The following is a 23,048-nucleotide window of genomic DNA, read 5'->3' on the forward strand; positions in this document are numbered from 1 at the left end:
ACTCACCCACACCAACACATTTACTACTATATTCTGTTATTTCTATTCTGTTGCATTCACTTCTTTCACGCCCATGCAACACCAAATTACTGAGTGCTGAATCACTGACATAAATTATACAAGAAACAAAAAAATTCCAAATATCTCCCCCAGAATCACACAAATCCTAAGTGGGGAAGCATAGCGAATGACTTCTAAAGTCCTTTACGTTCAGAAATATAGACCACACACACACACACACACACCCACCCCTCTCCCTCTCCCTCTCTTCTGGACAGATATAGATATGCAGGTAAACCAGATGCCATTTGTCACTGATTGCTAGGAGGAGAATCATTATGGGGATTTCAGGGGGAATGATGCATGTACCCAGGGAATATTTTGCTGCAGGAAGTAAGTTAGCAGAAAGTTTTAAAGTACAGTGAAAAGGGCTAAAATGAGTCAGATACCCAGATTGTCATTTGTGAATCTTTGGAGGATTCTGTGGACTTTCTTCCAAGCATTATTAAAACTGTACATGACTCTGTGGTAGAAGTGAAGGCACCACATGCATTTTTATAAATAATCTGTCAGTATAGCATGTATCCCTGTAAAGCCAGTTTAGATTTCATTCCCCAGGATCAAACAAATGTGCACATCCACTTTTCAGTTAAGTTTTTCCACCAAAAATAAAACATTCTACTCTGGTTATCAATCACTTATCCTTCAGTCAAAGTAAGAGCTGTGCATGAGTGTGGAGTGGAACTGTGTGTGGGAGACTGTTGGGGGGGGGGGGAGAAGGTAGGAGAGTTACAATACTAGCTTTAAAACAGGCGAAATTGTAAGGCTTCTATCAAGTTAAGTATATTTCGCCATTGTTTCCTGTCTACTGCTCCATAGCTATGTTATGCCGTAAGGTCCTTTAGCTTTAGTAAAAACCTCTTACAAGTAAGTCTCCAACACATTAATTTCTATTCTACTTTTCTCTTCTTTGGCGACATCATCTGTTCAGTGTTTGGAACACTAATAGATTAATCTACCATTTTACCCACAGACATTCCAACTAGGGACGTAAAATCCTGTTTAATCAGTTAACTTGTTAAACGTTAGATTTGAGTGGTTAACCGCTTAAAATGGGATCCCGCAGGTGGGGAGCTGTTCCAACCCAGCTGGGCCTGCTACTGCTCTAGCCTGGCCTGGCCGGGCACACCATGGGTGGAGGCTGCTTGGGCTGGGCTGGGACTGCCGCACCATGCCAGGCTGGGCCCACAGCACTACACTACCGGTTGAGCAGGGCCACCAATTAACCAGTTATCAGTAAGTATCACCCACTATGCATCCCTGCGAGCACCGGCTCCTGACTCCTTTCCCTCCCCCCTCCGCAGTCTCTGATACAGAGACAGAGGGACGGAGGGGCACTTGCGTGTAACTGTGAGGGTTAAGCAATATGCCTAGACTCATCAGTTAACCGTGTACACATTATCTGCCCTCTCCAGGCTGGAAGGATCAGTTGGGACCAACTGCAAGCCTGACTTTTTACATATTCTCTAAACAGCTCATAAAACAACTGCAAGGTCAGCAGTTATAAGGAGAAGGCTTTTAAATTCTGACATGCAACATTCTGGAAAAAATTATGCACTATGGGAGAAAGTCTCTCAAAGGATTTGCCTGGGATTTCTTCATGTTGCCACTGCTTTTGAGAGTTATAGCTCCTTATTTTTATTTAAGAAACATTTCTGAAGATCCTTAGTTTTGGCTTAAAAATATACAATTAAGTTCTCTGCAGTATTTGGTGTCTTTCAACCAATACTCTCAAAGCTTTATACACAGTAAACCGTGCAGCACAAGTGCAATTTCCAACAATGGTGCATTGCACTTAAAAGCTGTATCAACAAAGACAAATACAATTTTTGCAAGGAAATTCTGGCAGGTTTTACCCTGAAAATTTCTATAGCCCCTACTGATAAGTATTATATGCCCAAAAATCCATAATCACCATGGTCCATTTTAACTCTGATCTACCAAAGGTGACATTCCATCAATTTCCCTGGGAGTGGAATGGCTGCTAGCACGTAGCATCACTATTCACCTGCTAGTTTCTTTTGTTGTGTTTGTTTCATAGCCTGAAAGACACCCAATAGTGAGTGGTTCTAGAGCTTGTTCAGTCTCTGGACCAATTATGGGAAAGATTCTTATATATCCACCACTCTCCCAACACCCCATCCTGAAATACATGGATCTCATGTTTCCTTTTCCAGAACACTAGGACAGGGTTTAAAGACCAGTTTGAGAACAACGGGTCTATAGGTTTTCAATGTGGTAGCTATTGTGAATGCACTGGGTAGAAATGCAGGAACTGCCATTTAGTTACATTTTTTTTTTCTAAGAATAACCATTTCTATGCTCCTATACAGCAATGTAAGAGACAATTGATTTGACAGTGAAACAGTTTGCCATGACAGAGCTATTGGACTAAACAATTAATATGGAATTGCTAAATCCACATTAACCAGGACAGTCTCATTTCTATAGAAGGAAAGACTCAGCTAAAGCTTCCACCAACAGTACCATCATCTGCAGTGTAATTCTTCACTGAGGCTGGACACAACCCAATGGGTTAGACCTTTGGCTGTTATACATTGTGTAGCTTCTGTGAAGTTAGCGGTGCTATTTCAATTTATACCACAGCCACAAAAGGTTTGAAAATTCAACTCCTAACATTCTTCTCGGTCTGTGAATAGCCAGTAGCTTCCTGATGGGAAAAAGCAAAACCTACTATTGACTTTTGTTTTAAGAATGACAGAGAAGGGGGTGCTACATATTGGGACAGGTTTGAAGACAGGAATGCAAGGAGCTGGTCACCTTACGAGGATAGTACTGAAGCTGTGAATCTAATTATCATGTACATCACTCATGTAAATTTATCTTATCAAGATAGAGAACTGCATTTAACAGTCCAACAGATTAAGACATTACCACAGATTTCCAGACAGGAAAAAAAAAGATGGTTTTAAAATTGGTGGCAATTACAAAAACAAATCTCATTATATTATTTCTGGTGGGAAAAGATATAGAGGAAAAAAATTACTGTATGGTAAGATTCTTCCAGTCAGAAAATGATTGCCACTGCTTTCTGAAGATGCTGTATGAGATGCAGGGCATTTGCATACCACTCCCATGCAAAGATAACTTTTGTTCCAATATACTCACCCTGATTTTCTGAAGGTTTACAGAAGTATACACAAGGTCTCATAGGGGAACAAAGCATGGTGAGCACAGCCATCAGTGATGCCTGAGTCACTTGTGGTTAACCAGAGACTGGTAGCTGGGAGTTTACTATTTTAATAAATGAACTCACTTAGTAAACATTCTGTAAGTCACATAAAGCACATGAAGTGAGACAAGTTTCTATTTGCTCATACCATTTCCATGCATATTCATCTCCTTTATGTAAAAGAAGCATCATTCTATATTACAACATATATTACGCAATTACCCATTTCCTGGAGTCCGCTGTGGAGTACCTGCTATCAAAGTACCTCAAAGAGCTTTTACAAACACTTGTGCATTAACCCTCAACACCCGCCCGATGTAAGATAAGCCAATATGGTAACACAGATGCACAAAGAGGTTAAACGACCTATGGTCCTACAGTGACTATGTGCTAGAGACAAGAACACAACCCAAGTCTCCTGGCTTCCAGTACAGTGATTTAGCCACAAGACCATGCTACTTCTCATTAAAGGAGTCCTGACCACATCACATCACATCACAGAGCTGCTGTTCTGGATACTTGAAGGATCTGAGTAGGAAAGAGAGAGTGAGCACTGGCCTCATTGAATGAGTTTGCCAGTAATTAATATGAATACAATTTGGACTACCACGTTGCCTTGTTAATTCATTTTATCAAAGTAGAGGACTCTATGCTTCCTGACCTCTTTCCCGTGAGATTCAACCAAACACTTTAAAAAAGTCTGTTTTGAGCAAAGTAATACACTCCAGCCTCTTCCTGTATCTTCATTAAACTAAAAGTCAATGAGATGCTAGCGCAGAGAGAGAGAGAGAGAACAAACAGTTAAACATTTCTCAAACTGCTACAACCATTAACAGAAACTGCTGTGTCAGACTCTTCTTGTGGTGGTTGTACAGTGCTAAGAATAAACATGATGTACTTGAGAGACACAATGACAGAAAACCCCCACCCACATCACTACTCACTTCATACTCGGGGAGTTCTTTCCGTCATCTTTTGTCACTGGTTGATCAAGCATAGACATCATAGAATAACTATCCACCAGTAGGTTATCAGGGTCATCTGTCTGACCTGGAAGCTTCCCAAGAGGAAAGTCTTTCCACTGCACTCCATCTGAGTGGGAAAGCAACATTCATGGTATAAAACAAGAAGTCTGCACTTTCTAAAATTAGCATCAGAAAAGTATGTGGGCTGTTTGTGCATTTCATAATAATCCTGTCAGAATTCTGTAACATACATCTAGGGAATAACATCCCCAAATTTTGACACAGACTTATGCTACCATGACCTTCCTTTGGAAAAGTATCATGTGAAACAATGGGATACAATTGAACACCAAAATGTCAAAGATTCCCCATTGTGCAGCTTGTCCAAGCATTTTAGAGTATTCTGGGTTATTACACACCACTGATTCCAAGGTAGAGGGGATAATTCTTGTCATCCAATCTGACCTCCTGTATAACACAGGCAACAGAACTTTCCCCAAAATAATTCCTAGAACAGATTTAGTAGAAAAAACATCCAGTCTTGATTTAAAAGTTGCTAGTGATGTAGAATCCACCAAAATCCATGGAAAACTGTTCCAATAGTTAATTATAGTCTAACTTTGTCTTGCTTCATCCTCCAGACACTGGATTGTTTTATATCTTTTTCTCTGCTAGACCAATTATCATCAAATATCTGTTCCTCATGTAGTAGATACTAGGGATGTGAAGGAGTAGTCGACTATCCAATAAGCAGGAGCTTATCAGGTAGCACTTTTGACTACTCAATCACTCCCCCTCACTCCTTGCACTCTTAAAGGGACAGAGGAGCCGGTGTGCAAAGACTCTGGCTCATTCTCTGGTGCTCTGCTAGGTCTCAGGATAACCCTTACCCTGCCACTCTGCAGTTTTAAAAGGGATGCAGCAGCAGCAGCCGCCGCCCCCCGATCCCCTTCAGGACAAGCCAGCTGCAGCTGCAGTGTCCCTTTAAAAATGCAGAGGGGCAGCATGATGGGAACTAGGAGGCCAAATGCCGCTGCTGCATCCCATTTAAAAGTGCAGAGGGGCAGCATGAAAGTTGTCCTGAGACCCGGGGCGGTGGGGGAGGAAGGGGACCAGAGAATGAGCCAGTGTATTTGCACACCGGCTCCTCTGTCCCTTTAAGAGGCAGCCAGGAGCTGTGCTCAGACACAGCCTGAGCAGAAATGAGCGCTTAAAGCTCCCTTCCTTAACAACTTAGTCAAGTAGTCGATGGAAATTCCATTGACTACTCGACTAGCAAATTAATCAATACTTAACATCCTTAGTAAGTACTTATAAACTCTAATCAAGTTATCATTTAGCATTTCTTCATTAAAAGTTTGAGTTCCTTGAGTCTCACAATAAGTTGTTTTTTTTCCTAATCTTTTCATCTTTCTCCTCTGAACTCCAATTCATTAGCATCTTTCTTGAACTGTGGACACCTGTATTGACATAACACTCCAGAAAAGGTTGCACCCATGCCAAATACACAAGTAAAATAACCTCTCTGCTCTTATTTGAGATTCCCATTTATGCATCTGAGGATCACAATAGCCCAGTTAGCCTCCACAACACACAGAGCTCACATTCAATTGATTATCCGCTATGACCCCCAAATAGTCTTCAGTCATGTTCTGGAGCAATTTCTTGTATTTAAATTCAGGTTATTCTTTTAATTGACTTGTGGCACTTAAAAAGTGACAGATATTCATAAGTGTTAATTCAACATTATGCTTTGGGAAAGTGCCTGATTTGGTTCCCAAAAAGTCCAAGATCTAATACATGTAAAGAACCACTTGCACACATGTAAGACACTTTCCTATTCTAAGGAACAGAAACCTTCACGTTTGCCACCAGTAGCTTGCTCCTTGGGTGTCCAACCACAATAAACTCTTTGGGTATGTCTACACTACCACCCTAGTTCGAACTAGGGTGGTAATGTAGGCAACCGGAGTTGCAAATGAAGCCCGGGATTTGAATTTCCTGGGCTTCATTTGCATAAAGCCGGGCACCGCCATTTTTAAATGTCCGCTAGTGCGGACTCCGTGTCACGAGGAATAACGGTAGTTTGGACTAGGAAGCCTAGTCCGAACTACCTAGTCCGTGCCGCGTGTAGCCGCGCGGCACGGACTAGGTAGTTCGGACTAGGCTTCCTAGTCCAAACTACCGTTACTCCTCGTGACACGGAGTCCGCACTAGCGGACATTTAAAAATGGCGGTGCCCGGCTTTATGCAAATGAAGCCCAGGAAATTCAAATCCCGGGCTTCATTTGCAACTCCGGTTGCCTACATTACCACCCTAGTTCGAACTAGGGTGGTAGTGCAGACATACCCTTTGACAGTATCTCCATCAGTAAAGACAAGAGCAGGAGAGAGGAGATATATTTTTAACCAAGTGGGATGGGAGTTGGATAATTGGAACAAGATCACTTGAGATAAGGGGATTCAAACTGGAATTTTTTTTTCAAAAAAGTGTAAAGGAGTTTGACACCTTTCACATTGATCTTAGGCCTCTTTAAAAAAAATCCCATCTTCAAAGTGTCAGCAAAATACAGTGGTGACTAAATACAGGAACTTGCTTGACAGAAAAATAGGGGAACAATATAAAAGCTGGAGGAATCCTGAACAGTCTGTAAATAATCTTTTGCACATGACTATAGGGTACGAGATATGTAAAAGAGGCAACACAGCAATAGCTTGGAAAGTACAGTCTCTTACCAATTGATAGGTTCTCACAATAATGATGAGTACAGTTACATCTTCCTCACCACTTCCTGCTCCTCTATTCAGTTTCAGACCGTCTCTGTGAGGGTGTACAGCCTGTAAGCAATTTGCCACCTTGAACAGCAATAACTATCAGGCCAGCTGTACCCTGTATTCAAAGTTATGTAGATAATGCCATTTCATGAGGACCCTCATGCTTTATGAAAACTGGCTTATGAATATGCATAACTTGAAGATGCTTTTACATTTTGAAAGTTGTAATCCACTGAACCTGTATGTCCTATTTTTATGTATGTATCATTTGTGTATTTGAATAAAACTTACAAAATAACGAATAGTCCTGCAGCACCTTAGTGGCTAACAAAAAAATCCCCATCCCCTTTCTTTCTCTGCTATTTATTTGGAATTTGGGCCCCTTAAACTCCATTAATCTGAAGAAGTGGGTTGTGCCCATGAAAGCTCACGATACCATCTACATTTTTGTTAGTCTCTACGTTGCTGCAGGACTATTAATTGTTTTTTAAGCTTTTTCTATTACAGACAAACATGGCTACCCCTCTGAAACTCTTGTATGTGAAGTTAGGAATATGAAAAGTGAATCCGAGTTTAATTCTAAATGTGCTAATGAGGGCCGTTGGTGATACTTTAGGAATTTAATGGCTCAGTACTCAAACCAATAACCTATAAATGATTCTGTAAGCCAGTGGTGCACAACCCATGGGTCCTGGATGTCTTCCCAGGGTGTCGTGGTGCTTAGATCTGGCCAGCCGGGGGCTGGGCCCGTGGTGCGGGGGTCGCAGATCAAAAAAGGTTGCACACGACTGCAGTAAGCCCACACTGTGGTTGAACCGAGTTGGTTCAGTGTCTATATTGCTCTGCAGAGTGGGACACTAACTTCGTGTCTTGGCTGGGAGAGACTACAGCTTCTAGCCCAGCAACACAGGGCGGTGTGAAGCCCCAGAGGGCAGAAAGGCGGGCATAGGGGATTAGCACACCGGGGGACAACCCCAAGGAGATCTCTGGGATCCAACCCACCACATGCCAAATCCAATCTTTTCCTAAATTTCAAAAGCCAAGACAAAGATAAGTGTCACATACTGTTTGGAAACCAAGGCTTCTCAAACTTGTTTGCTTTCCTAATAATGGGATGGCTGCTACTCTAGACGGGTGAGACCAGGAGCCTCATCAATCTAAAAACTAAGATGTATTTCATATTTCGAGTAAGAATGTTAGCCCCAAAAATATGTAGCCGGGTGCAGGAAGAGGGTAAATCAAAGCAACCTCACTTTGTCTCAAGCTACAGGAAGCAGAATCAATATACCAAAACCATGTTGACAGAGCCTTGTATGCAAATCAACCACAGAACTTAAAAGGTTCTCTATTCCAGACAGCCACAGAATGCGAATAAAATGAATGTAACTCATGCTTACCATGAAAAAGTTGCTCATTCCCTGTTACCTTTTTCTCTCAGTCACCTGAACATTCAGCTCTAGCAAACCATCATCAATTTGATTAAAGGTAGTCGTTTAAGCAAACAAAAAAGTAATGTACTAGGGGAAAGTATTTGAACTGCCTTTTGCATTGTTGCCTGTATCTCCACTCATGCAGCTTCATACCTGAAATGCTTTCCCCCCATCGGACTCACCATTTTTATCTTCTCTATTCTCTACCCCTGTTAAAATCTTCAACAAATCATGCTTCTCCCATGAAGTCTGTAAGCATTAGAATCTCCGAGCTCCTCAAAAATTAAGTGTTCAATAGTAGTGGGAAGTGATCTTGAAACTCGCAATGTACTTGCTAACCTGCCCTAAACACAGTAGTTTCTCCTCCTGAGGATTGTAAAACTTTGATTTAATTCCAGTTGTTGGGCTTAATGTGCAGATACCAGAATGGGGCTGATGGCCTGTGACATACAGTAGGTCAAACTAGATGATTGTGTGTGGTTCCCCTTTTGGCCTCTAAGATCCTATTTGATCCCTGAATTCCTAGTCTTGTTTCATCCATTTGCATACTGGTGGTGCATATTGTGGCTTCCTGGAGCATGTTACTTGTCTGGAAAGCACTTTGCACACTACTGGAAATACACAAGTAATACACTTGAACCTCTTTAATCCAGCAACCTTGGGAAAAAGGCTATGCTAGCTTAAGGAATTTTTATGGACCATGGAAGATGCTAGGGTGGGATCTGGGAGACAGTGTACATGAAAAGCTGCGGGGCTGGGACAGTTAACCTGGTATCCCTCTCTTGGGGGCACTTAGGACTCTGTGCTCCCCATCGACCCCAGGGACCATTTCTCATCAATATGGGAGCAGTACGCTGCCATTCCCCTAGCTGGGGAAAGGTCAGAGCTGTTTCCTCTGTCTCCTGCCAAGCTCCGAACCATGGGTGTTCCCGTATCAGGGACACCCAGAATATGGAGCTTCAGGTGTCTTTTTAAATCTTGGATTGATAAGAGGCAGTTTTTGTCATGTATTACCAAAGTCCAGGAAGTGTTCATATTTACTTTGCTGCTCGCCACTAGCCCACACCCTTCCCCGCCAATGAGGTAAACTGGAATTTTAACCACAGAGGATAACATGTGAGATGAAAGTTAACAAAGCATTAACTGTGTGTTCCTGTAAAGAGTAACTGCAGTGTGATGAGAGCCCCAAGAGGGGAGATGCCTTTAAGTAGACAGCTTTGAAAAAACAGTTTACTGGGATTTAGCTATAACATGGACTTGAAGTAAACTTCCATCTAAATAAGGCTCTGAATAAGGTTTGAAGGGCCACTGTACATTTCAATTTACATTTAGTGGTGACAAAAAGACCCAAGGCATCAGAGTATGTCCTAAAAATCACTTTACCTGCACTGATCTGCCAGACAGACCCATGTAATGTTGCCCTTTTCTCAGCAATAACCATCATGTTATCAGCATGAAGATCTTCTAAAGGTGTTGGCTCAGTTTCCATCTCTTCCTCCTCCTCTTTGTCGTCTTCTTCACCAACACTACCCACTGCTGTTTCTTGCCTTTCCAACCTTTGGCCTTGTCCTTTGGCCTGATTATCCTGTCTAGCCTTCCACTGTAAGCTCTCAATGGTGTAAATTGGCTGCCCACTGCTATCTGAAGAGTCTGGACTGGAGACAGAGCTTCCTTCTTGGGTATAGATGGAGGAGAGATAAAGAAGGTTCTCCTGAGCATCTGCAGGCAAGGGAAGCTCCATGTCTGACAAAATCCTAAAAAGAAAAGGAGGGAACCAGAGCATCACAAGTAAAAAGAGACTCCAGAAAAGAGGCTTTTGGAATCCAGCAGCTTAAGCATGGGCTCTTCTAAACCAGCTCAGGATGATGCACATGACAGAGATGGTAATCTTCCCAAGCTGAGTGGGGTCCTAGGTTACTCTCTGTTTTCTTAAATATTCTGATTTTTTTTCTTAATTCCCCCCCCCCCAACTATTTTCATGAAAACAAAAAGATTACAGCCCTTCTAAGCTTTCACTACATTGTTAACGTCAACCAGCCTCATCATGATTCTTTGCCCCCTTTTTATTAGTCACCAATTTCTTTTCCTCTAGTTCACTCAATTTCTTTTTTGAAAGAGACCTGAAAAGTTTTATTGCTTTCTCTCTTCTAGCACCAGTGGAACAATGGGCAGAAATAATATAGGTTTAGCAGGCATAAAAGGGTTTCCACAAGGGTGACACCAGGTCAGTGAAGGAGTCCCAGCCACAACTGAGCACACTTTTCAATGGCTCTGAGCAGGTTGCAATGTGATCTGCTTCCTGCACCCTCTTTCCTTTTTCAAAGAGATAGGGTCACACTTACAGCTGCAGGAGATGTGGTGTCGCCCAGCAGGGAGCTTCCAAACATTCATCAATGAGCTTTATCCATTGCAAGGAAATTCTATGGAGAAACAGCTTCCTTTTATTTATCTGACTCTGAGAAGGGCGTGCCACTTTCCTCCCTTAAAAAATATAAAGGAGAGGAGCCTAACAACAAGAAACAAACATTTATAACCAACCCTTTACATTGCTATAACATCTTTCACCCCTAACAGCCAGAGTTAATGTGTTTCACAGGCCATAATTCCAACCTGCTGTGGAATGTAGCTACTTCTGGAGTGAAACATAATATCATGATTTGGCAGCTTCGGCAACTCTAAAAACTTCAGGAGAAGTGAAAGACAATTTACACAAGGGCACATATGCATAAATAGGCAGAACAAAATGAGAACAGCCAAAATTGGGTTCAGTTTTTCCTATAATTCTCCCCATCCATGTGCAGAACGAATTTTGTTATGTGCACCAACAAAATGTGACATCACCTTGTATTAGTGCATGTAACAAAATTAATGGGTTCGGAGTGTGGAAGGAGGGTTAAGACAGAGAGTTGTAGGACAGGGGAATGAGAGCTCCAGCTGGGGTTGTGGGAACTGGGGTGCAGGATGCCATGGAGTTATGTTAGGGAGAAAGGAATCCCCGGCCCCAGCTCTCCCTCCCTGGAGCAGCACGTAGGCTGGGTGGAAGAGGCACCTCTCCCCTGGCTGCAGCAAGTCCGGGCTGAGTTGGGGTCAGAGCATCTGTCACTGGCCAAGGCAGGTTCAGGGTTAGACTGGGTCAGTAGAGGTGCCTCTTCTGCATCAACAGCAGGTCCAGGTTAGACTAGGGGAGAGGTGCCTTTCCCCCAGCTGTGGAAGATTCAGGATGGGGCTGGACGGGAGCTGGGGGAGGGGTGTCCATCTCTCTTCTAAGCTGTGTGGCCCGAACTTAGGTGGGATCTGGTCAGGACAACAAGAGTAGCCCTGGGATGTTGCAAAATCAGCACTGTATGAGCTAGTGATCTGGGCACTGATTATTATGAGAGGTACAACTGGCAACTGTAGTAACACAAACCACTGGTTTAGGTTTTGTGTATAAAACAGCACTTTAACAGTGCAGTGCTCCCACCATCAGGCTGGGACACTGGTCCCTTACAGGAAAAATTACTATCTTTCAAGTCTTGATAAAACCCATAATAAAGTTGTACAGTGAAATGAAGGGTACCCAGAAAGTGCATGAACACAGAGAACTTGAAAGCTAGGGTAAATTAACAGGAACAGTATACTTAGGATCCTGAACTTCTGACTTGAAAGTAGTATCTTCCCCCTTTGCACTGGAATAGGAGCAGATTTTGAAGCCATATTCATATGGGACCTAAAGGAATTTAAGACTCACTCACTCGCTTTAGCTTTGGTGTTGGCAGTCAGAATCTCAGCAATCCAGTTGATCAGATACTGAGGCCTGAATTCTGAAGATTCAGAACATTGCTTCAGGGTAGCAAACATTTTCTCTAGCAGGGTCTGTGTAAAGTCTCGGGAAAGGAGGCCCTTTAGCAGAGGCTGCCAGAAGCAGTAAAATGTCTGAGGGATTTTGAAATCCAGCAACTCTTTATTGTCTATGGAAAAGAAAAACACTACAATGAAATAGTGAAGTATTTTGAACATAAAATCTGTTTCAGTGATAGCTCCAAAGTGAATAGTAGCATATACCATATTCAGTTGTCCTTGTGTTATTCCTGGCATCCCACTCTGAATCAGAGTTATAATCAGCAAAGACGGGAAAAACAATGACTGGATAATTAGGCAATTAATACAGTGTTTCATTGAATGCAGAAAATATGAAGCTTAATTTAATCAAGCTGTAAACCAGAGGAAAAAAATCTCTCTCTGTTTTGCTAATGCTTTGCCATCATAAATTCAACTCCCACATAATTAAGAGCTAATCTATCTAAAAAAGGTGCTATAAAAAAAGATAAAAGACCATAGTACTGAGTAGCTTCAAACAGCTCTATTATTGCAATGTAATTACAGAAACTGGGAACCTCTTAGATGGACATTCTCAGTTGGCCCCAAGGTAGTTAGTCACCCAATTTCCAATGAAAATAGGGGTTGAGTACGCAACACTCTTTAGACAGACAAACACTAGACCCTTAAATGCCAATTAGGGAAGTCTCTCCCAACCTGTGAGCAACAACATGGAAGCAAGTCACAGCTAGAAGTGGTCATACAAAGGTCAGAAAATTCCTCTATCGCTCCATGAAGCCCATAATTAGCGAGAATATAGCATGCTCCAACCTGGATGCTGGAGTCTTCTATGGAGGATAGCCCAGAGGTCCCTATAAGGCCAGTTAGCTGGCAATGGTAGAGGCAGCCATCAAGGGGGTTGCCAATGGGGTGGCTGCTGCATTGGTTTCAGTGAGGAGTGCCTTGGAGTGTGAATACTCAAAGAGTCTTCCTCATCGTCACTACATAATGGAGGTGCCAATCCCATTGATGTAGCTGATAGGTTGAAACAAGATGTATTCAGCCTATCATTGGTGCCAAAGTGTGGTGTTCCAGGCACTGAGGTTACTAGCAAGTCTGTAGCTACTGTAAATGTCTGCAGTACCAGGATACATGGTACCAACATCGGTGCTGAGGGGAGCTGAGGCAGAGGCTGTGCAGATGGTGCTGACTGTTTGCTCTGCAACAGTGGTATGGAAGACGGTGGCATAGAAGCAGTCAGTGCTGCAGCCGCACACAATTTCATTGGTGCTGGAGATGTCTTGGCTGGTGTTGATGGAGCAGACGTGGACTTGTTAGTTCTGATGCCTTAGAGCTGGCCTGTGCCGGGTCCTTCGCTCCTCGGGGCCATCTTGGTGCCAAACTTGCCTGGTGCCTCATAGTCAGGTGCCATAGGTGCCCCTGGTGCCAGTGCCAATTTTTTTGTGTTGTAGTGCTTCTTCTCAGGGGAAATCACTACAAAATGATGAGTGGGAGCGCTTCCTAGAGGACTGTGCTGAAGCAGAATCTGCAGAGCTCAATCCTGAGGGAACTGCTTTTTCAGAGCTCTCCATGAGAGAAAGTTGTCTGAGTGGTAGGAGTGTGCTGAATCACACACTGGCCACATGGACCTCTCTATTAACAGAAGCTTGAATTGAAGCTACAACAATTTTTTTTTTTTTAACAAGAACAATCTAATATCTAACTGTAATTATAACTATTTAGTAATAACTAACAATTTTGCTTAACTAACAAACTACTATAAGATATCTAGGGCAACTGCAGGTTCCAACTGAAGTCAATGGCGGCAGAGAAGGAGCTGAGGGGTCAGTTGGCTGCACATGTGCAGTAGCTGCTCCAAACGGTGCATGCCGGCTGCCCACTGAGGACACTGCTGTTTTACCTCTCCAACTAGGCGCACAGCATTGTCTAAACACCTAAGGTGGAGCATCCACAGAGACACTCCTCAAAGGAAGTGGTCTGCATTCATGCAGGAGTAAGTACAGAATTAGAAGGTAGACATCAAAATAAAAGGGAATCAAAAAAAGTAGGACAGGGGTGGCCAACCTATGGTTCTTGAGCCGCATGCAGCTCTTTGCTTAAAGAAATGCGGCTCTTGCTAGTTCTGAGCTGAGCACCCAGATTGCTCACGGCCCACTGTGCACGCGCCCCAGTGCCTGGAGGGAGAAGTGCGTGGCAGTGGGGGCATCTCCAGGACCGAGGCATTGGGTTACAGCGGGGAGGAGGAAGCTGGGGATGCCTGGCTCTAGGGGAGGGGGAGGACATTGCATTAGAGTTGGGGGCAGGGGGACCGAAACACCTTAAACTCAAAGTCTTCATGGATACAGAATAAGGCAGCCAACAGAGTTGTCATATTTAAATCCCAGGGCAAAAAAAAAAAAAAAGAAAAAAAAAAAAAAAAGCATCAACAAGTACCTGGTTTACACTGTATTTCTTTAAAGAAAATTCAAAGGCTATTGTTTGCCAGGCTGAAGCAATTATTCTGAGATATGAGTCTCTCCCTTATTGTATTTGCAGTCTGGGACAGACCTGAATTTTTTAGAACTATAAAAAAAAAAAAAAAAAAGCCATAAACTTCATAAGTTTAAAAAAAAAAAAAAAAAGAGGAAACCATACCAGAGATCAACAAGTTGGAGTGAAACAGACACTGCAAAGTGTGCTAATTAACTTCTCAGTTCAGTTTAAATTTAAAAACCTCACATGACATAATAGGGCAGTAGAGTGTTAAATTTAAAATACATGGTGGGGATGCTTCTCTTTTAGTGTGAGAATATTACTGTATTCTTAAAGGGTTGGTTTTTTTTTAATTTGATGTTTGTTCCTTGTCAAGTTCTCTGAAGATCTATGGACTGGCCATGAATTTTTTAAATGAATAAAGACTTTTTTTTTATTGGTTTTTGTCCTAAATGTCCTGTAATGTTATTTTTATCACTACATTTTGTGTACTATATTTATATAACTATCTATATATAGATCTATGAATATATATATATATATATATATATATATATATAGCTCTTCGCACTCTAGCCACAGCTATTTTGGCTCTCTTTCTCTAACTGGTTGGTCACCCCTGGATTAGGATATGCAAAAATAGAACGGGCAGTAATAGAAGGGGCAGTAGAGGAGGCCCTGGTATAAGTACAAAGCATGTTTAAAAACAAATTAAGTTAATGCAAATTTGGATTTCCATCAAAATGAGAAAACATATTAAGTCTAACTATTCCATGTGTTCATTTAGGGGATTTCACACAAAGTCTAGCCACTGACCTTCACACTTAATGTTTAGAGTCTCCAGGTGTTCCGCAGTTGGGATGAGAGAGCCATCATCTAGCAGAGCTTCAGCCACCACCTCCCTAGAGCAAGAAGAAACTCCCATTAGTTCCCCCCAGATCTTACATTTCCAAAGCACCTGCTGTCCTGACCCCAAAACGTTTCACATGCAATATACACTAAAGACCTAAAAAATGCTTTAAAAAGTAACTGTGTAACCATTAAAAATCCTAACAATGATATGGTTACATGCACTGTGAGCTCTGCAGTATAAGGTTTATAATGCAGAGCTCCTAGTGCAGCCAGCTCTCCAGAGTGGAGCTGGCAATCAGGAGCTGGTGCAAGCTGGAAGCCAGCTTATAGTACAGGCAGTCCCCGGGTTACGTACAAGATAGGGACTGTAGGTTTGTTCTTAAGTTGAATCTGTATGTAAGTCGAAACTGGCGTCCAGATTCAGCGGCTGCTGAAACTGATCAGTTTCAACAGCGGCTGAATCTGGACGCCAGTTCTGACTTACATACAGATTCAACTTAAGAACCCCAGGCATCCCCAAGTCAGCTGCTGCTGAAACTGATCAGCGGCTGATTCCAGGAAGCCCGGGGCAGGGGCTTCCTGTAGTCAGCCACTGGTCAGTTTCAGCAGCGGCTGACTTGGGGACGCCTGGGGCAGAGCAGCTGGGGTGCTACTGGGTTGGTCCAGTAGCGCCGCCGCTCCTCGGCGCTACTGGACCAACCCAGCAGCACCCCAGCTGCTCTGCCCCAGGCATCCCCAAGTCAGCCGCTGCTGAAACTGACCAGCAGTGGCTGAATCAGGACGCCTGGGGCAGAGCAGCTGGGGTGCTGCCGGGTTGGTCCAGTAGTGCCCAGAGCGGCGCTACGGGACCAACCTGGCAGCGCCCCAGCTGCTGTACCACAGGCGTCCGGAGCAAAGCCACGGAGCACAGGGGCAGCGGGACAGCCCAGACGCGCCGTGGCTGTCCTGCTGCCCTCGGGCTCCGCGGCTTTGCTCTGCTTTGCTCCCCATCTCCCTGGTCTGCTGGAAACCAGGGAGACGGGCCCCGTTCGTAACCGCGGATCCGACATAAGTCGGATCCACGTAACTCGGGGACTGCCTGTATAGTATAACTATAACTGGCTCCAGCTGCCTTCTCTGCTTTTGGGGAGACAGCTGCACTATGGGCTATGTGGTATGAGCTTTATACTGAAGAGACTGCACCATGGGGCAACAGCTGGTACCCCAGGAGCAGGGTCTGGTTGGTGCACACTGGTGAAGAGTGCTGATGCTTATTGGTTAACCATTTAAACAGTTGCACTCTTACATTCCTAATGTAAGATTAATTCTACTGCAGCTGAAATGTGGCGAGGCATGGCAGCTGCTTAACAGGCAGACTTTGCAGGATTTTACTTGAATCATTTAAGATCATTAAATATTGATTTCGGATTACTTACTCAAATCAACAACAATAAAAAGAACAATCAATAAAAAAGCGGCACAAACATAGCCTCCCTCCCTCTTGCACCTGCAACGACTGAGGGTTACCAGCTCTGTCGCAGCACAGGGAGTCCTGTGCAGCCCTGACATCATAGGCCCGCTTTCTTGCTCACCAGTTGGGAGTGCTGGGGAAAGTGGGGGAGGAAATCTGTGCTCTGCTCCACTAGAATCTTCTCACTCATTCCCATGACAGTGGAAGTGCAGAGGGCTCCCTGCATAGCTGCAGGGCCACTGACACACAATCTCTGTAGGCACAAGGTGTGAGGAGGCGGCTGCAGTCCTGGAGGGACAGAGCAGAGATCTCCAGACTGCAAGGAGTACTCCCACAGACATTCATTAGCAGAGTGGCCTCCCCCACAGTTGGGAGCTCAGCCAGGCTGCTGACACCCAGCAGAAACTTCTATTAAAAACGGATAAAACTGAGTTCTCCCAAGCCTATTAATAGGTTCCCAAAACCAGCTTCTCTGTGGGAGTTAAGACACCCACTGAAACTGAAGGGGAAACAAAAATCCAAACTAGAATGGGACCAGGACACTAAGATTAGCACTTGTACTCTGGTAGGGGGAAAAAATCCTTGTGCACTGAAATTTCAAAAGCAGCATAGGGGATTCAGCACTATGTTTCTCATTAAAATGATTATTTTCTATAATTGCCCACCGTGACCCAGACAAAAGGCTCCTCCTCTCTAGTAGCAGACTTTCTTTACATCAATGCTTACCCTAGAACGTACAGGGATACAGATGCCAACATAGGAATGTGGCAAGTAGATGCTGGTTCACCAGTTGGTGCCTCTCTATATATATTTAGGGCAGGTTTGGGGCAGAGAATTAATACTGCGTTAGCTGAAAGGCAACATGACTGTGGGGAACTGGAGAAAAAGTTGTATAATGGAAGGGCAGAGACAAGGGAAGCCACCACATACACACACAAAATTATTTGCTAGGAACTCCATCCAGAAGTTTTCCTGTCCACTGGCTAGAGAAGTTATCTGTAACTAAGTATGAACAAAAGTGAGGTTGGATTGAAGTCCAAAATTGTGAAACCAGCATTTACAGGGAAAAAAAATTCTTACTTAAAAAGTCTTGGAGGAAAATATCAGAAAATGAAAACAAGTCTAAGGCAATGTACAGCAATTGTGAAACCTCTCACTAGCAACATTACCACTGCAGGTTCCAGTGCTGTTGATTTTAACAGTGGAATATTGGTATTTTGCAATCCCATCCTCCATAAGAGGCTGCCACGAATAAGAATTTCATTGCAAAATAGTAAATGCTCAGATAAAGTAGTGCAGCCCGTTTCATTATATCCCATGGTAGCCCAGCAATCAGACCACCTCATGAAAGTATTTAGTAAAGAACCGGAACACAAGCCACAAGTTATAATCCTTGTTATGTTCAGATACTCATGCTTTCCCCTTCTTTCTTCCTGCTCTTACTGTTTGGAATCTGCTTCCAGAGAAAAAGCCCTAGTGTAGATTATATAATGCAATAACAAAGACATCCAAGTAACAGCATCAGGTTACATTTTATTAATAAAGCTATGAGGGACGACACATTGTTACAAATATTTAATTCTAAGAGAATGAAAGGGGGGGGAGGTAGCAGATTCTTCCCCCACCTTATAAAAACTTCAGTTCATAGGCTACGTTCAAGCCCCACTGTCTGTCATCTAATCACTGCACCACGTCACTGTGCTGAAACTCCAAGGGAAGCTTCCAGAGGTGCAATGCCAACAGTGAAAGGTGGAAGTGAAACCTAGGCTAAGCTACTTTTATAGCTAACCATCTGGCCAAAAGGTTCTCTCTCACCATTATCGTATACTCCCTAAGATCTCATGTCTCAGGCTCTCTCTCAGGAGTAGCCAACTCACGGGTTTCAAGGCATATGCGGCTCTTTGCTCATAGAAATGAGGCTCTTATGAGTTAGGGCTACCATAGTTTGGTTTTTCCCGGACATGTCCTCGTTTTCCCATGTTAAATTGCAGTCTGGCCATCTTTTTTAAAACACAAAAAATGTCCGGGATTTGGGGAGGGGGTGGTGGCACCTGCCTTCAAGGGAATGTTCCACTGTCTTTCAGAGCCACATGCCTAGACAGTTCATGGCCGCTTTGCGCACGCGCCTGCAGGGAAAAGTGTGCGGCGGCAGCAGCGGCTCTAGTGAGACCCAGGGTATTAATAAAAGAAACTGGAGCTGCCTGGCTCTGGGGAAGAGGAAGGGCATTGGGTTAGAGCAGGGAGGCTGTGGGTACCTGGCTCTGGGGAAGAGGAAGGGCATTGGGTTAGAGCAGGGAGGCTGGGGGTGCCTTAGGGTTATAGATATATAAAAATAAATATAAAAGATGCGGCTCTTTGCACTACTATCCACATCTAATTTGGCTCTTAGAGCAGGGGTGGCCAACCAGCTAGAGATTATCTCCTAAAACTGGTAGCAATGACCTGGAACAGAAAGGCTTTATATGCCTTTCCTAATCTTTTGAGCCATCCAGTTCTCCACAAACCAAGGACATTGACTATCAAAACTTAAAACGATTAAATAAATTATCACAAGCTTTTTAATTTTGTTGCTGTTTTACAGATGCATGTTGAGACGCAGCAGAGATACCATTCCAAAGTTTAGTTTCACACTCTACCTGTTCTCTAAAGCAGTGATTCTCAACCTTTCCATTGCAAGAATCTAAGTTGCTTGTTACCCTCCCAATTTCACTTCACACTATATACTTGCTAACAAAATCAGACATAAAATACAACAAAGTCACAACACAGTTTTCCTGAAAAATGGTTACTCACATGTCAGTGTATAGCAGGGGTGGGCAATAATTTTTGATGGGGGGGGGGCACTCCAAGAATTTGCACTCTTCCATAATATTATATGGAGCAAGTGCAGGGTCTGGGATGCAGGTTGGGTGCAGAAGGGAGCTTGGAGTAAGGGAATGGGTGAAGGAGGCAGTTGTGACCTGGGGCACTGGACTGGGGTGCAGGAGTTTGGGTTGCGACCTAAAACAGGGGACTGGGGTCCAGGATGTGACCAAGGGCAGGAGGGGATTGAGACTAGGGATTGGGGTACAGGAAAAGGTGAAGGAGTTTGGGTTGTGACCTAAGCCACAAGGGGATTGTGATCTGGGGCACGGGATTGGGGTGCCAGATCTGGGAGGGGATATAGGTTTGGGTATGTGAGGTAAGGGAACAGGAATGGGGGAAGGAGGGATGCAGCGGTTTTGGGGAGGGAGGGGCTGGAGTGCCAGAGGCAGTTTCTGGCCAGGAGACTTACCTAGGTGACTCCTGGCCAGCAGCCCAGCAAGTTTCTCAGGCAACCTGCCTGCCTGCTCCGCCCCATATGCGTGTGTGAATAACTACAAGCTGGAAAGGAGGGGGCAAGGTGCTTTGTGGCTGCCTGTTATTCAAAGTTTCTGGCCAAAAACTGGTCAATGGGATTGTTTAAGGGGCCGGGGACATCACCTGAAGTCTTCCCTCCCCGGTTCACAGTTTTGAAAGACAAACAGTACAGCAGCCACTTTTCTGAGAGGCGTGCAGGTAGGTCAAGGCAAGCAGGGAGCCTGCCTGGGGTCCCAGCTGCATCCGCAGGCTGGATCCGGTGGCTTGGCGGGCCAAATCTGGCCCGTAGGCTGTATTTTCCTCAGGCCTGATATACAGTATATACAGCAACATAAGCCACTGTCTATATGAAATTTTAATTTGTACTGACTTCTTTAATTTGTACTTTAATCCTAAATCTTCATGGCTGAGGATGTTTGGGAGATTCCCAAACCTGACCCATCCTTTGTAGGTGACAAATCTGAGGAATTGTCTCAGAGTAAGGTGTCATTAGAGGAGGTTTTGGAATTAATTAATAAACTTAACAGTAACAAGTCACCAGGACCAGATGGCATTCACCCAAGAGTTCTGAAAGAACTCAAATGTGAAATTGTGGAACTATTAACTATGGTTTGTAACCAATCCTTTAAAACAGCTTCCAATGACTGGAAGATAATGTAAAGCCATTATTTAAAAAGGGCTCTAGGGGCGATCCTAACATCAGTACCAGACAAATTAGTCAAAATAATAGTAAAGAATAAAATTGTCAGACACACAGAAGAACATAATTTGTTGGGCAAAAGTCAACATGGTTTCTGTAAAGGGAAATCATGTCTTACTAATCTATTAGAGTTCTTTGAAGGGGTCAACAAACATGTGGACAAGGGGGATCCAGTAGATATAGTGTACTTAGATTTCCAGAAAGCCTTTGACAAGGTCCCTCACCAAAGGCTCTTACATAAATTAAGTTGTCATAGGATAAGAGGGAAGATCCTTTCATGGACTGAGAACTAGTTAAGAAACAGGAAACAAAGGGTAGGAATAAATGGTAAAATTTCAGAATGGAGAGAGGTAATTAGTGGTGTTCCCCAAGGGTCAGTCTTAGGACCAATCCTATTCAACTTATTCATAAATGATCTGGAGAAAGGGGTAAACAGTGTGGTGGCAAAGTTGGCAGATGATACTAAACTGCTCAAGGTAATTAAGACCAAAGCAGACTGAAGAACTTCAAAAAGATCTCACAAAACTAAGTGATTGGGCAGCAAAATGGCAAATGAAATTTAATGTGGATAAAAGTAAGTAATACACATCGGAAAAAATAACCCCAACTATACATATAATATGATGGGGGCTAATTTAGCTACAACAAATCAGGAAAGAGATCTTGGAGTCATCGTGGATAGGTCTCTAAAGACATCCACTCAGTGTGCAGCGGCAGTCAAAAAAGCAAACAGGATGTTAGGAATTATTAAAAAAGGGATAGAGAATAAGACGGAGAATATCTTATTGCCCTTATATAAATCCATGGTATGCCCACATCTTGAATACTGGGTATAGATGTGGTCTCCTCATCTCAGAAAAGATATATTGGCATTAGTAAAGGTTCAGAGAAGGGCAACTAAAATGATTAGGAATTTAGAACGGGTCCCATATGAGAAGAGATTAAAGAGACTAGGAAAAGAGGAGACTAAGGGGGATATGATAGAGGTATATAAAATCATGAGTGGTGTGGAGAAAGTGAATAAGGAAAAGTTATTTACTTGTTCCCATAATATAAGAACTAGGGGCCACCAAATGAAATTAATGGGCAGCAGGTTTTAAACAAATAAAAGGAAGTTCTTCTTCACAGGGCACACAGTCAACCTGTGGAACTCCTTGCCTGAGGAGGTTGTGAAGGCTAGGTCTATAACAGGGTTTAAAAGAAACCTAGATAAATTCATGGAGATTAAGTCCATTAATGGCTATTAGCCAGGATGGGTAAGGAATGGTGTCCCTAGCCTCTGTTTGTCAGAGGGTGGAGATGAATGTCAGGAGAGAGATCGCTTGATCATTACCTGTTCAGTTAACTCTCTCTTAGGCATCTGGCATTGGCCACTGTCGGCAGACAGGATGGACCTTTGGTCTGACCCAGTATAGGCATTCTTATGTTGTACTTTAATTTGTAAAGTCAGTACTTCAATTTGTACTGACTAGTGTTTTTTATCCTAACGGTACGTGTAACCATTGAGGTTAAGAGCCACTGCTCTAAAGTACTACTAGATGCTTATTGTATAACCCCAGCTCAGCTACAATGCAAGGAGTGGGCGTAATGACACATATCAATCACAGTAACTTAAGAACACCACAAAATTTCTCTCGAATGCAAGTTCTTTCATGCCATCTTGCTCTATAGAACTCCAGCCTGGTGCCCAGACCTATGTATAGTAGCTAACTTAATCAAAAGAACTACATCCTAAAATCCCATCCCAACTCGCCCTCTTTTTATTTTGCCTAGTACTGGAAAAGAGCAAGCACTGCTCAGAAGCTGAATTCTGCCAGAAACACGAAGAGAATTCTTCCAAGCACCATATTAAATATTCACAGCAAGTTGCACATGATGTACTTTAAAGAAGGGAGTTTGCAACATAAATAATTTAGGGAAAATATTAATGCAGTTCTTCTATGCCAATGATGGAAAGCCAAAGCTGTAGAGCTCTGAGAGCACTCAAGTCTGC

At 43.3% G+C, this 23,048-nt stretch overlaps 1 protein-coding gene across 4 annotated transcripts in view; it reads right to left on the minus strand.

Moving 5' to 3' along the window:
• Positions 1–23,048, minus strand: part of LAS1L (LAS1 like ribosome biogenesis factor) — a 62,870-nt gene that overhangs the window by 15,642 nt on the left and 24,180 nt on the right. For 2 of the 4 annotated variants that reach the window (XM_006136144.5, XM_025178017.3), the window contains exons 8-12: positions 15,531–15,616; positions 12,158–12,373; positions 10,766–10,904; positions 9,807–10,177; positions 4,198–4,345 (exon numbers count right to left, since the gene is read on the minus strand). In XM_006136144.5, the coding sequence (XP_006136206.3) occupies positions 4,198–4,345; positions 9,807–10,177; positions 10,766–10,904; positions 12,158–12,373; positions 15,531–15,616 (960 nt within the window). The remainder of the gene's footprint in view (positions 1–4,197; positions 4,346–9,806; positions 10,178–10,765; positions 10,905–12,157; positions 12,374–15,530; positions 15,617–23,048) is intronic. The other 2 variants (XM_025178018.3, XM_075940833.2) reach the window with 2 other exon arrangements.

The sequence above is a fragment of the Pelodiscus sinensis genome, chromosome 13, assembly GCF_052426305.1.
Source record: "Pelodiscus sinensis isolate ZL-2025 chromosome 13, ASM5242630v1, whole genome shotgun sequence".
NCBI lineage: Eukaryota > Metazoa > Chordata > Testudines > Trionychidae > Pelodiscus > Pelodiscus sinensis.